General features: G+C 42.7%; 2 protein-coding genes and 1 pseudogene across 3 annotated transcripts in view; 2 read left to right on the forward strand and 1 right to left on the reverse strand.

Annotated features, from left to right (window-relative positions):
- LOC308104377 (semaphorin-4G-like) overlaps positions 1–8924 on the reverse strand; it is a 71776-nt pseudogene extending 62852 nt beyond the window's left edge. Inside the window, exons 1-4 of the transcript in view lie at positions 8897–8924; positions 7722–7870; positions 3481–3543; positions 1844–1942 (exon numbers count right to left, since the gene is read on the reverse strand). The product of the transcript in view is annotated as a semaphorin-4G-like (transcript). The remainder of the gene's footprint in view (positions 1–1843; positions 1943–3480; positions 3544–7721; positions 7871–8896) is intronic.
- LOC308105203 (uncharacterized protein) overlaps positions 1–13397 on the forward strand; it is a gene marked incomplete at its 3' end in the record, with an annotated part of 438556 nt that overhangs the window by 265052 nt on the left and 160107 nt on the right. The gene's annotated exons all lie outside the window — the stretch shown is intronic.
- The window catches only part of LOC308104379 (H-2 class II histocompatibility antigen, A-K alpha chain-like), a gene marked incomplete at its 5' end in the record, with an annotated part of 7299 nt that continues 6810 nt past the window's right edge, over positions 12909–13397 (forward strand). Inside the window, one exon of the mRNA XM_080454790.1 lies at positions 12909–12969. Coding sequence (XP_080310916.1) covers positions 12909–12969 — 61 coding nt within the window. The remainder of the gene's footprint in view (positions 12970–13397) is intronic.

Genomic DNA, 13397 nt, shown 5'->3' on the forward strand with positions numbered 1-13397 from the left:
TCCCAATCCTGACGACCCTTGCTGCATATCACCCCCCATCTCTCTCCCCATTTCCTGTCAACCTACTGTAATCTATCAATAAAGACAAAAAAAGCCAAAGAAATATCTTAAAGAAAACAAAAAACTAACTGAATTAGAAAAAAAGATATTCAAAACGACCTAAAACTAAACAAAAAATCCAAAACTATTATAACCTTGGTTCTTACTATGAAAGAACACAACAGACCAGAAGAGGTTCTTACTATGAAAGAACACAACAGACCAGAAGAGGTTCTTACTATGAAAGAACACAACAGACCAGAAGAGGTTCTTACTATGAAAGAACACAACAGACCAGAAGAGGTTCTTACTATGAAAGCACACAACAGACCAGAAGAGGTTCTTACTATGAAAGCACACAACAGACCAGAAGAGGTTCTTACTATGAAAGCACATAACAGACCAGAAGAGGTTCTTACTATGAAAGCACATAACAGACCATGAAGAAGTTCTTACTATGAAAGCACATAACAGACCAGAAGAGGTTCTTACTATGAAAGCACATAACAGACCAAAAGATGTTCTTACTATGAAAGCACATAACAGACCAGAAGAGGCTCTTACTATGAAAGCACACAACAGACCAGAAGAGGTTCTTACTATGAAAGCACATAACAGACCATGAAGAGGCTCTTACTATGAAAGCACACAACAGACCAGAAGAGGCTCTTACTATGAAAGCACACAACAGACCATGAGAGAGGTTCTTACTATGAAAGCACACAACAGACCATGAGAGAGGTTCTTACTATGAAAGCACACAACAGACCATGAGAGAGGTTCTTACTATGAAAGCACACAACAGACCAGAAGAGGCTCTTACTATGAAAGCACACAGCAGACCAGTAGAGGCTCTTACTATGAAAGCACACAACAGACCAGAAGAGGCTCTTACTATGAAAGCACACAACAGACCATGAAGAGGCTCTTACTATGAAAGCACACAGCAGACCATGAAGAGGTTCTTACTATGAAAGCACACAGCAGACCATGAAGAGGCTCTTACTATGAAAGCACACAACAGACCATGAAGAGGCTCTTACTATGAAAGCACACAGCAGACCATGAAGAGGCTCTTACTATGAAAGCACATAACAGACCAGAAGAGGCTCTTACTATGAAAGCACACAACAGACCATGAAGAGGCTCTTACTATGAAAGCACACAACAGACCATGAAGAGGTTCTTACTATGAAAGCACACAACAGACCATGAAGAGGTTCTTACTATGAAAGCACACAACAGACCAGAAGAGGTTCTTACTATGAAAGCACACAACAGACCAGAAGAGGTTCTTACTATGAAAGCACACAACAGACCATGAAGAGGTTCTTACTATGAAAGCACACAACAGACCAGAAGAGGCTTACTATGAAAGCACACAACAGACCAGAAGAGGTTCTTACTATGAAAGCACATAACAGACCAGAAGAGGTTCTTACTATGAAAGCACACAACAGACCAGAAGAGGCTCTTACTATGAAAGCACACAACAGACCAGAAGAGGCTCTTACTATGAAAACACACAACAGACCATGAAGAGGTTCTTACTATGAAAGCACACAACAGACCAGAAGAGGTTCTTATTATGAAAGCATATAACAGACCATGAAGAGGTTCTTACCATGAAAGCACACAACAGACCAGAAGAGGTTCTTACTATGAAAGCACATAACAGACCAGAAGAGGTTCTTACTATGAAAGCACATAACAGACCAGAAGAGGCTCTTACTATGAAAACACATAACAGACCATGAGAGGCTCTTACTATGAAAGCACACAACAGACCAGTAGAGGCTCTTACTATGAAAGCACACAGCGGCCTGAAGGCGTGCGTTCCACACACGTAGAGGGTCGTCTCGTTGTAGCGCTGCAGGAAACGGATGTGGTTGTAGCACTCTGTCTGCAAGGAACACAGGAGAACACAAATAAGAAACTGCACATTAATAATAGCCATAGGCACCGATGTATGATTTTGGCGGCGGGTGCTCGAACCCTAACCCTAATCCACGTTTTAACAGCTTAATGAAGACGCTAAAGTGTTTACTGTCAGGCGGGACCTTTTTGGACAGGCAATAACGTACGTTACAAAGCATTGTAACCGTCCGACCTAACCTACTTTCAACCTTATACTCATATAATTGGTCCTCACTCATGCTCTCATTATAAGATAACTATAGGTACCACTACCATTTCTGTCAACTCATTCTGTGTCTCAGAGGTGGGCTGTGGACAGTTTGGAAATGTGCCTACCAGTGACATCATGGCTGGGGATTCCAAAACGACCAGTTTACCTAAACTGAAATAGAAGCCACTGCTGTTGCATCAATAAAAACAAAAATAATAAAGTCTGAAATCTTGTTTGAAATGACCACAGTTGATGTAATCGGCAGGCACATTGTTTTAAACCACCCTCAGTCCACCTCTGAGTGTGTATAGACAGAAATGGTACCATCCCGTATAGTAACCATTAGCGAGGACCCATTATATGGAGATATTAAAAAAAAGGTGAAATGTCCCATTAAGCAGGAGGAACATAAGCCCATTAATTCACTGCCTCCACCGTATATACCAGGGGCCATTATGTTTTATTATTCAACATATGGGGATATTTTCGGCTCTAGCAATATTACCCTTCAATCTACCAACAGTTTTTTGTTGTTATTGTTGTATCCACAGGATGATAGTAAAGATTGGACAGAAAGCATCAGGTCATCAAGATCCTATACGCTGCATAAGGCAAGTAATTATCTTCACCATCGTCTCAGGGTCAAGCTGTGTTGTGTTGACATATTGGACAATAATTACTCCCTTTATGTTGGCGCCCTACCTCTGAGCTGGAATACAACAGCTGGTTTGTACTCTGTGTGTGTGTGTGTGTGTGTGTGTGTGTGTGTGTGTGTGTGTGTGTGTGTGTGTGTGTGTGTGTGTGTGTGTGTGTGTGTGTGTGTGTGTGTGCGCGCGCGCGCGCGTGCGTGCGTGCGTGCGTGCGTGTGTGCGCGTTGCCAAATTCTGCGAGAGAAATAAGCAACCAGGTCTAAGAAAACAAGCCCAAAAGAAGCGACCATTATAGGCCACATGACCATGTTAAACCTATATGCATCGGCTATTTGAAAATAGTAGATCTAAAAGCTCATAAATTGTCACGTTGTGAGCTTGTAGATCTGCTATTTTCTTGAAAAAAAAATATATTTTTCGTAACATTTTAACAACACAAATCTGATACGTCCCTGGCACAAAATATTTTCAGATGGGGGGTCCGCGGACAAATACATATTAATTTGGGGGTCCTTGACATTAAAAAGTTGGAGACCCACTGGGTTTAAACAACATCAGCAAGCAAGCCCAAATTAAGTGTGTGTGTGTGTGTGTGTGTGTGTGTGTGTGTGTGTGTGTGTGTGTGTGTGTGTGTGTGTGTGTGTGTGTGTGTGTGTGTGTTACCTGATTGTCTTTGCCCTTGTTGAGACACTGTCTCTTCTGTTCAGAAGATGCTTCCCACTCGATCTGCAAACGAAGGGTTAATATTAGTAAGGAACATTCAGACAGACACAATGGGAGAGAGAGAGAGAGAGAGGTAGAGAGACAGAGGGGGTAGTAGTAGGCCATTAGATTACACACTAGGGCTGCCAACGGCACGTGGCAAAACCAGCCTGATCTCCGTAACATTGCACGGATCCAGTGCACTTCATTCCGTGGATAGTCGCCTAGAAACCCCGAAATTGCGTGCATATGTACGGCGAGTCCCACGGTGGGCGTAACCAGTCGCAAGCAGTCCCCACAACAAAATTTACGATTCTGTGCCTATCGGTACATAATCAAACGGCGCTGAGTAGGCACAGGCGAACGTCACACAGTGACAGTTCGCCTGTGACTGCGCGCCTCCGTCATGGTTTAGTCACAATGGGGGAGATGCGAGGCGGCTATGCACGGAATTTCGGGTTTTTCCGTGTCTATTCACGGAATTTCAAAAACTTCAAAAACGTTCAAAGAGAACGTTTCCTCTGGAGATCGGGTTGGGCAAAACAGCTGTATACGTACCCTACACCGCTAATGTTATAGATCAAGTCCCCGGGATCCATTTGTACACTCTCAAAGTTACACACCCGTAAGGGGCCATTTGGAACTCCCGCAAGGAACCATTAAGGGTCCCTGGACCACACTTTGAGACCCACTGGTGTAGCAGAGTGATTCCAGTGAGTCAACAACACCCTGACTCTGTTTGACCAAGATGGAACAGAGCCTTCATTAGTGTCATTGGTAACACCTGTGATGAAGTAAGGAAGAGGCCCCAATTTCTTTCCAATATGGCCGTTGTGCATAGAGCCCAGTTTGTTTGTTTACACATTATATTTTATATTAATATGTTGGTTTCATGTTAATGTGTATTGTCAGACATTTAACCACTTTAAACCCTCAACACTTAAAACTTGACCTTTCACTCTGTACTTGGTCTGCTCTTTTCCCCTCTAGTCTACACCATGCCGAAAATAGCAGATCTACAAGCTCAACGCCTCGCAGTGCGAGGCGTTGTGAGCTTGTAGATCTGCTATTTTAGGCTAAAGTTCTACTAGGGATGCTATATTCAAGTGGTTAATGTAAAACGTGAAAAAAATAATCCTATCACACAAAGATTTGGTGGTCCCCCCTGCAGTAACTCTGAGGGCCCCCTGTTGAAGACCCCTGATTCTATTAAATGATCAGTGAATAAACGGCTACTGTATAGTGACAATTCAGCCATTATGCTCAGAAGTGGAGGAACACGTTTGGAGGGATTTTACATTTTGCTCCAGTATCTGCTTTAACCCATTACGACCGGGAAAGCATCTTTCATTTTATGATTTATTTGGCTTTTCTAAAATAGCTAGATATACAAGCTCATAGTGTGGCGCAGAGTGCCGCGCTATGAGCTTGTAGATCTGCTTTTATTTAATTTTTTTATCAGGAAATGTTTAGCAAATCTTTGAATATAAATATTTTTTTAAAGTGAACATTTTTAACTCAAATCCTTGCCACTGGGGACTCTAAATGATATATGGCCACGGACCCCCATCTCAAAATATGTTGCTCCGGGGACCCCCCACAGAAGCAAAAAAAAATCGTTTTAAAAATAAATCTAATTATGTTGAAAGATTTGCACAAATGTTCACGATTTTTCAAAAATAGCCGATCTACAAGCTCATAGGGCGGCACGCTATGAGCTTGTATATCTGCTATTTTTGAATAGCCAAAAGTGTAAAATAATGGTTGAAGTGGTTACACACAGATGCGTTCCCGGTTTTAACGGGTTAAGGTGTATTATTAGCTTGGCCTCCTTAACACCGTCTTGTGTGTAAGAGCAGAGAGCGTGTGGAATGAGGCCTGTTGATGCTGCAGTGTGAACCATAAAGCACACACCACTGTCTCACTGAGATAACGCTTCTGTAGCCAAACTGGTAAAAAAAAAAACAGGTTATTGGAAACGGATTCAGGCTGTAAAACAATAGCACCGCTGTCCTTAAAGGAGTAGTTCACAAAAAAATACAGATTTTCTATCAATTACACACCCCGTGAAGCATTGAATTCATGGAGATTTTTTGACACATTTCTGAGTCAATAATTTGATGACAGGCGGAAAGACGCTAATGTAGCTATCCCGTAGGAGACTCAAAGTGTCTCCTTTGTGTCTCCTACCGGAGAGACCGCCGGACATCAAATTATAGGCCCAGGGTAGCGACAAAACCTAAAAGAATATCCATGTATTCAATGCTTCATGGGGTGTGTAATTAGTACTTTTTTGGGTGACTCCTTTAACTCTTTGACTGCCCCGGACGGGAATTCCCGTCCGATGGCTCTATGGCTATCATGGCCAATGACGGAAAGACGAAAATATGAAGAAAAAAAAAAAAAGAAAAATTAATTAATTTTTTCTTTTTTTTTTTGTTGAATTTTTCTGAATTTTTTGGTATTTTTTTGGGGGGGTTTATCTCAAAGGAACTAGGAGATAACGCTATCCAAAAAATTGCTGCTCCATTCACTTCAATGTTAAAAAACAAACAGAGGAAAAATGCACCTTTTTCCTGGCAATGGGACAACACATTCTGAAATAAGTCTGGCAGTGAAAGAGTTAACATTAGAAACTGTGTCAACGTCTTTTTTTGTTTTGTTGTTGTTTGATGTCCGGAGACATTACATAAAAGCAAACCTAATTGCACGCACGTCGACAGTAGGTGCTATAAGCCCCTAAGTAGGCTAAGTAAGGAGTCTTGAAATGCTCCTAAGTACAAGTAGGCTAAGTAAAGGAGCCTTGGGAACCGATGGTTCCCGAGCCATGTGGCCCATAGGTCATAGGTCAGGAGCCTATCTCCTTTTTCTGTAGCGTGAGGTAGAGTTCTCAAATTCTGCCAGAACCAGACCTGACGTTTTTCGGCCCCGGTTATTAGAGAAAAACGGGCGACAATGGCCAAAACTCAATCGAAAATTGTCGAAAGTGGCTTTCAAGATGTTTTGGCCATTATCTCTGGAACGGAAGGTCCAATCTGCTCAGTTCAAAGCTTGTTGGATACGTGACTTTGAGGACAATAAGCACATAATGACACATTTTCGCGTTTTTGGGCCTAAAAGTATGGTAACAAGTCCATCCCAGGACATGACCCTAGTACAGTATGTCACAGGGGACTTATGCCCTCAATCCAACCCTTGATGCTGAGTACCAGTGCAGGGAGGCATTAGGTACCATTTTCATAGTCTTTGCCATGACCCGGCTGGGGATCATAAAGCCTAATATCTCCCCCCGGCTGAGGGGGGATTCCCTCTTAAGCTATAGTGCTTAAGACGTTTCACTTAGAGTGCCCCTTTCCACGCGGGACACCGGGGTTTGAATACCGGGTGTTACAGTTCCATCAACAAAGCAAGCTACCGTAACGTTTTACGTCCTGTAAACTCCTGACTGTTCATTTAAATCTGATAGGATATTACGAAGATGTGTCGCTCGCTTCGCCTTGTTTGCGTCGCTCGATGCAACAGAATCAGAATCAACTTTATTGTCACACCACATGTTGTAAAACAGTGGGTGAAATTAGTTTTTGTGCAAGCTCCATCGTTTTGTTATTTCCATAAGAGAAAGGGAAGAAGAAGTAGAAGAAGAAGAAGAAGAAGAAGAGGGGGGGCAAGGGGGAAGAGAGATCAATAAAAAGAACAAAACAAATGATCTATACATATTTACACATTGTACCGGATATCTGTGTGTGGTAAGTACCTGAACAACTCCTTATACTCCCAACGGTGTAGATGAAAAAAGAAAGGCTAAACAAATTAAAAAGCACATAACGTGACGATGTTGTGGAAATAACACGGAAGCTGCCGTCACCCTCCATGGTGCTTGACTTTGAATTGAGAGGGTACAAATGGAACCAAATGCACTTGTAACTCTAAAGGTCCTTACACACCGGGGCGATTTTTTCGTGCGAATAATACGCTTTTTTTTAAAACCTTATAAAGTCAATGCAAGCGTACATGGCGCGAAAAAGCGGAAAAGCGAAGCGAAAAAGCGTCTTTTAATTATTCGGAACGAGTCCGAATTTTGCGTATATTCGCACATTCGCCGGTGTGTAAGGACCTTTAGAGTGGGCAAATGGACCCAAATGGTCCATGTGGGTCCATTTTCCCACTGAGATGGTAATATGTAAACATCGTGGTATACTCACGGTGAAGTTAGCAGGCGTGGAGACGTTGGATGCGTCCAGGGCGTACAGAGCCCCCCTCCCCCCCACGTACAGAAGCCCATTGTCCTCCTCCAATAGCAGGGTGCTGTAGTTCCTACTGGAGCCCCTGAACCTCTGGCTACCTAACAGACCTGTACAGAACACACACACACACACACACACACACACACACACACACGCACACACACACACACACACACACACACACACACACACACACACACACACACACACACTAACAATTTATTCATGTCCACGTTTCGCTTTTTCTTTCAAGATTTGTTTGAAAATAGCAGATCTACAAGCTCACAACGTGTCACTTATATGGGGCTTTTCTGAGTACCCAAAGATGCTTTACATGGGGGGCATGAGAAAACAACAAATAAAAACACATTTATTAGGGGAAAAAACACTAAGACTAAGGAATAAAAACAATAAAAACAGTGGAAAGAAGAAAGTTGTAAGGGGGGGGGGAGTTGGCTGGGGAAAGCGATATTTAAGAGGTGGGTTTTGAGGGATTGGAGGGTGGGGGGGGGGCTTCCACAGGGTTTTGGGGAGTGCATTCCACAGGGTTGGGGCAGCAAAAGCAAAAGCTCTATCGCCCCAGGTCAGTGGTGGAAAGTAACTAAGTACATTTACTTAAGTACTGTACTTAAGTAACATTTTGAGGTATTTGTACTTTACTTGAGTATTTCCCATTTCCAATACTTTTACTTCTACTCCACTACATCTCAGAGGCAAATATTGTACTTTTACTCCACTACAATTACTTGAAAACTTTAGTTACTAGTTACTTTTCAGATTATGATATTACGAAACATACATTAACCACTTTAGCCCTATTTTATACCGAGGCTATTTGAAAATAGCAGATCTACAAGCTCACAACGCGTCGCATTGCGACGCGTTGTGAGCTTGTAGATCGGCTATTTTCAAATATTTAGTACTTTTACTTTTGGTACTTAAAGTACATTTTGATGCCAATACTTTTGTACTTTTACTCAAGTAAATTTTTAATTCTGGACTTTTACTTGTAACTGAGTATTTTTATATTGCAGTATTGGTACTTTTACTTAAGTAAAAAAATTGAGTACTTTTTCCACCACTGCCCCAGGTACGGTACTTGGTCTTGGGGACCTCAAGGAGGTTTGCCTCACCAGACATGAGGGAGCGGGGGAGAGACATGACGTTTGAGGAGGTCGAAGAGGTAGGGGGCAGATTGTTCAGTGCCTTGTAAAGGGGGGGCGCATGTTTTTTTTCCGGTCATCACCCTCTCACCGCGGTGGTTTGAAAACTACAACATGACGTCACTGAGCCGCGGTGATAAGCGATTCACCGCTCACATCAGCACATCTCTCTGTTTTTACTAACCCAAATCACCGGACTATGAGCGCCTAGTATCCAAACCACCGTTTCGGTGGTCACAAACGGTGATAGGGTGACCACCTCATTTGGTAGCATGCAGGGGCCTTAAGTGTCCATGACACCTAAACGTACAGGGGAACAGATTGAGTGTGACCCTCTCCACAGCTGTAGAGACCCCCCCCCCCCCCTGCTTCTCTCCAGGACACCTAAACGTACAGGGGAACAGATTGAGTGTGACAAGCTCACAGTGTTCCAGACCACAGCTAAATCGATGAGGAGGTTCAGAGGTGCTCATTACATACAGAGATAAGAGGTGCAAGGCAGGCAGGAGGCCATTATGTATACATACCACCCATTACATCACAACAACAGCAGGTGGAGGAAGGGGGGGGGAGAGAGAGAGCGAGAGCGAGAGGAGGAGGCTGTGAGACAAATGAATGCTCTGGTCTATACTCTCTACTCAGAATATAGATGAGAGCTGACTCAAACTCCTCTCTGTGGATCATCCTGTTCATTCCTCTCTCCAATGCGTGCGCGCATGCGTGCGTGCGAGCGAGAGAGAGGAGGGAGGGGGGTATTAATACACACATAGTACTAATAAACGTAATATAATCAACATTTTAGGACGTCAATGTTATCAAAGCCGTGTGTTCATGGTTCTTTGGACGTTGTTGGCATTTGTAACCTCAACACTAAAGCCTGAGTGATACTTAAAGAGGTGGTTTTGCACTTTTTCTGTTTTTCATGTGTCCATGACGTTGATAGAACTTCATTAAGCCCCCTGGTGGTGTTTTTATGGTGTTTTATGTCTTCTCTGACTATTTTGAGTTTCTACCTGGAGGCTGAAACCTTGAGGGTCAAACGTGCCAATAGAGAAACAGCGCTTTAGTGACATAGTAAAAACATACCCTCCCCCTCATTATCATAACACAACAGGTGTGGGCATGAGGAGGAGGAGGGTCTAGGACAGGTGGGTGGTGCTAAGGTGGTGGAGGAGGTGCTAAGGTGAGAACCAGGTATACTTAATGAACTGGAGGCGTGTCCACATAAAAACATAATTTTAACAATTTCTGTACACTTTTTTTGAAAAAAATCTTCCTCCTAGTATAACCATAATACCTGATGATTATGTTTTAGGGGGGGGGGGGGGGGGGATCACTGAAAATCACGGCACCCCGTCTTTAATTAGCCTGTCATTGGCCAGACTGATCATGTGGGTTGTCAAATCAGTCTGGCCAATGGCAGGCTGATACGGAGGAGGAGGACAGAGGAGAAAGTGGTAGAGTCAGCTGGGGCATTAAACCATTTAAACCGGGAACGCATCTGTGTAAACCACTTGAACCCTTATTTCATACTTTGGCTATTCAAAAACAGCAGATCTACAAGCTCATAGCGCGGCACCGGGTGCCGCGCTATGAGCTTGTAGATCTGCTGTTTTTGAACAATTATTTTGTGCAAATCTTTGAATATATATTTTAATTCTTTTAAGCAATTTTTTTAAACTCAAATCTTTGCTTTTGGGGGGTCCCTGGAACAAAATATTTTGAGATGGGGGTCCGCAGCCAAATACATATCATTTTGGGGGTCCATGACATGAAAAAGTTTGAGAAACACTGATATTATAGCGACATACGTTTTTTCAAAAAACTGTTCAAAAAAAGATTGGAGTTACAATGTTCACTTTAAAAAAAAAACGATTTGCACACATTTTCATGATTTAAAAAAAATAAATAGCACAAAGAAATCTAAACATGAGACAGATGCGTTCCCGAATTGAGTGGGTTAAGGCCACTGTTTTAGGGGCACAAGGCCAAACCGAGGGGCAAAGACAGCCATTCCCTCCCTGAAATCCCTGCCCTGCTAGACACTGGCAGAGCAGACTTCTGGCACATGAAAGAATTATAAAGTGTCTTGAATCAGTGAGTCTGTTACAGATGTGAGGAATAGAATGAAACATAACTTTTGACTGTACTGTTAACATTGTGTTGATAAAGTATTCAATCCATCAAACAATCCTCGTCGTTAAGCCTAAAAAAAAAAAAAAAGGTTTAACCACAAAACAACCATTTCTCTTTTGAAGACCAGGAAAATTCTACTATACTTGAGTGGACATTTGGCCCTTACATGTAAAGTAACAAAACACACACACTCAGGCTCACATGTGACAGCACACGGTATCCACATTTAGATCAGATCAAGGCGGTGCTGCCACTACGCTGTCACTGTGGGAAAGATTCAGCGCACACACACACACACACACACACACACACACACACACACACACACACACACACACACACACACACACACACACACACACACACACACACACACACACACACACACACACACACACACACACACACACACACACACACACACACACACACACACACACACACACACACACACACAGAGACATGGCCTCCTTTTCTAATATGTCACACCAGGCAGCAGCACAGCCACCTGCCCCAGTTTAGCGCGGCGCTCCGCTATAGAGGCTGGGACACAGCGGTGGAAAGTAATGTAATAAAGTACTGATGTACTCGAGTACCATTTTGAGATTTTACTTTACTTGAGTATTTAAGTGTTTTCGGGGGTCAGAGAGAAGAGATGCGCTGTAGTTTAACTCATTAAGACCTGAGGCTGATTCCACGGATGTCTTCTAAATCGCGACAGTTTTCTGAAAAACATATGTGCTATATCAGTGGTTCTCAAAAGTTTTTCATGTCAAGGACCCCCAAAATGATAGGTATTATGCCGTGGACCCCCCATCTCAAATATGTTATTCCAGGGACCCCCAGAAGCAAATATTTGAGGGCGTTTTAAGGGCATCTAGCTGGCACTGTGCCCCAGTATACTGCCAGACCTCATCAGCAACAACTGCTACGTCTTCATCAACAGCACTATGTGTGTGTGTGTGTGTGTGTGTGTGTGTGTGTGTGTGTGTGTGTGTGTGTGTGTGTGTGTGTGTGTGTGTGTGTGTGTGTGTGTGTGTGTGTGTGCGTGCGTGCGTGCGTGCGTGCGTGTATGACGGGGGGGTAGAGCAGACTTACTAGTCAGCTATGGCACACACTGAAAATAGCTGATCTATAAGCCATTGCATATATTATCATATTGCCGCGTATGCAAATCAGGCTTAAAGGTAGGGTAACGTGATATTTTTGGGTATTTATTTTTGTTTTGTTAAAAAGGTTAAAGTAGTATATTCTGATAGTAATCATTGCTACAGAGCGTTTGTTCGGTCACAGGGGTTTCTCCAGCTCTTTAGTAAACAGAATATAGTACATTTTCAGGTAGGTGACAAAATTTAAGCCTTCAGGAGAGAGCACTGAACATGCATTTTCTGTTTAATAACGAGCTATTTAACACTTATTTTAACTAAAGTATATCACATACCCTATCCTTTAAGACTACATTCCAAATTCAAGGTGTAAGTTTATATTGAAAAATGTAAGCCAGGGGTCTTCAACGTTTTCTGGGGCAAGGACCCCCTTGCTGAGAGAGAGATGAAGCAGGGGACCCCCTCTATATTGGTATAAAATTGTGCTGCAGATTATTTTTTAACCCTCTACATCTATACCTCTTTGACAAAAATAGCCGATCTACAAGCTCACAACGCCTCGCAGCGTGATGCGTTGTGAGCTTGTAGATCTGCTATTTTTTGGCTAAAGTTCTCCTCCGAAATGGGATGCTAGTGGTTAATGTAAAAAAAAAATCATATCACACAACGATTTGGCGGCCCCCCTGTAGTAGCTCTGAGGACCCCCTAGAGGTCCCAGACCCCCCTGTTGAAGACCCCTGATGTCAGCTCTATATTCGTTCCAAGTGAAGGAGCAGCAGCTCTACTCAGAGTCTCTCTCAGGTGACTGAACTCCTCACCCTCTCTCTAAGGGAGAGGCCAGCCACCAGGCTGAGAAAACTCATTTTGATCGCTTCTATCCACGACTTTATTCTTTAGGGTCATCATGACTCACACTATACACCACATGACCAGAACATGGGAAAAGAACCATGTGTTCACTGGTGTAAAGTAACTAAGTACATTTACTCAAGTACTGTACTTAAGTACAGTTTTGAGGCATTTTTTGCTTTACTGGAGTGTTTACAATTTTCTGTCCTTTTACTTCTACTCCACTACATCTCAGAGGCAAATATTGTACTTTTACTCCACTACAATTATTTGAAAACTTTAGTTACTAGTTACTTTGCAATTATCAATTATTGTATCATAAAACATACATTAACCACTTTCGCCCTATTTTATACCTAGGCTATTTGAAAATAGCCGAT

The sequence above is a fragment of the Gymnoscopelus braueri genome (genome assembly GCF_963280865.1).
Source record: "Gymnoscopelus braueri genome assembly, chromosome: 17".
Taxonomy (NCBI): Eukaryota; Metazoa; Chordata; class Actinopteri; order Myctophiformes; family Myctophidae; genus Gymnoscopelus; species Gymnoscopelus braueri.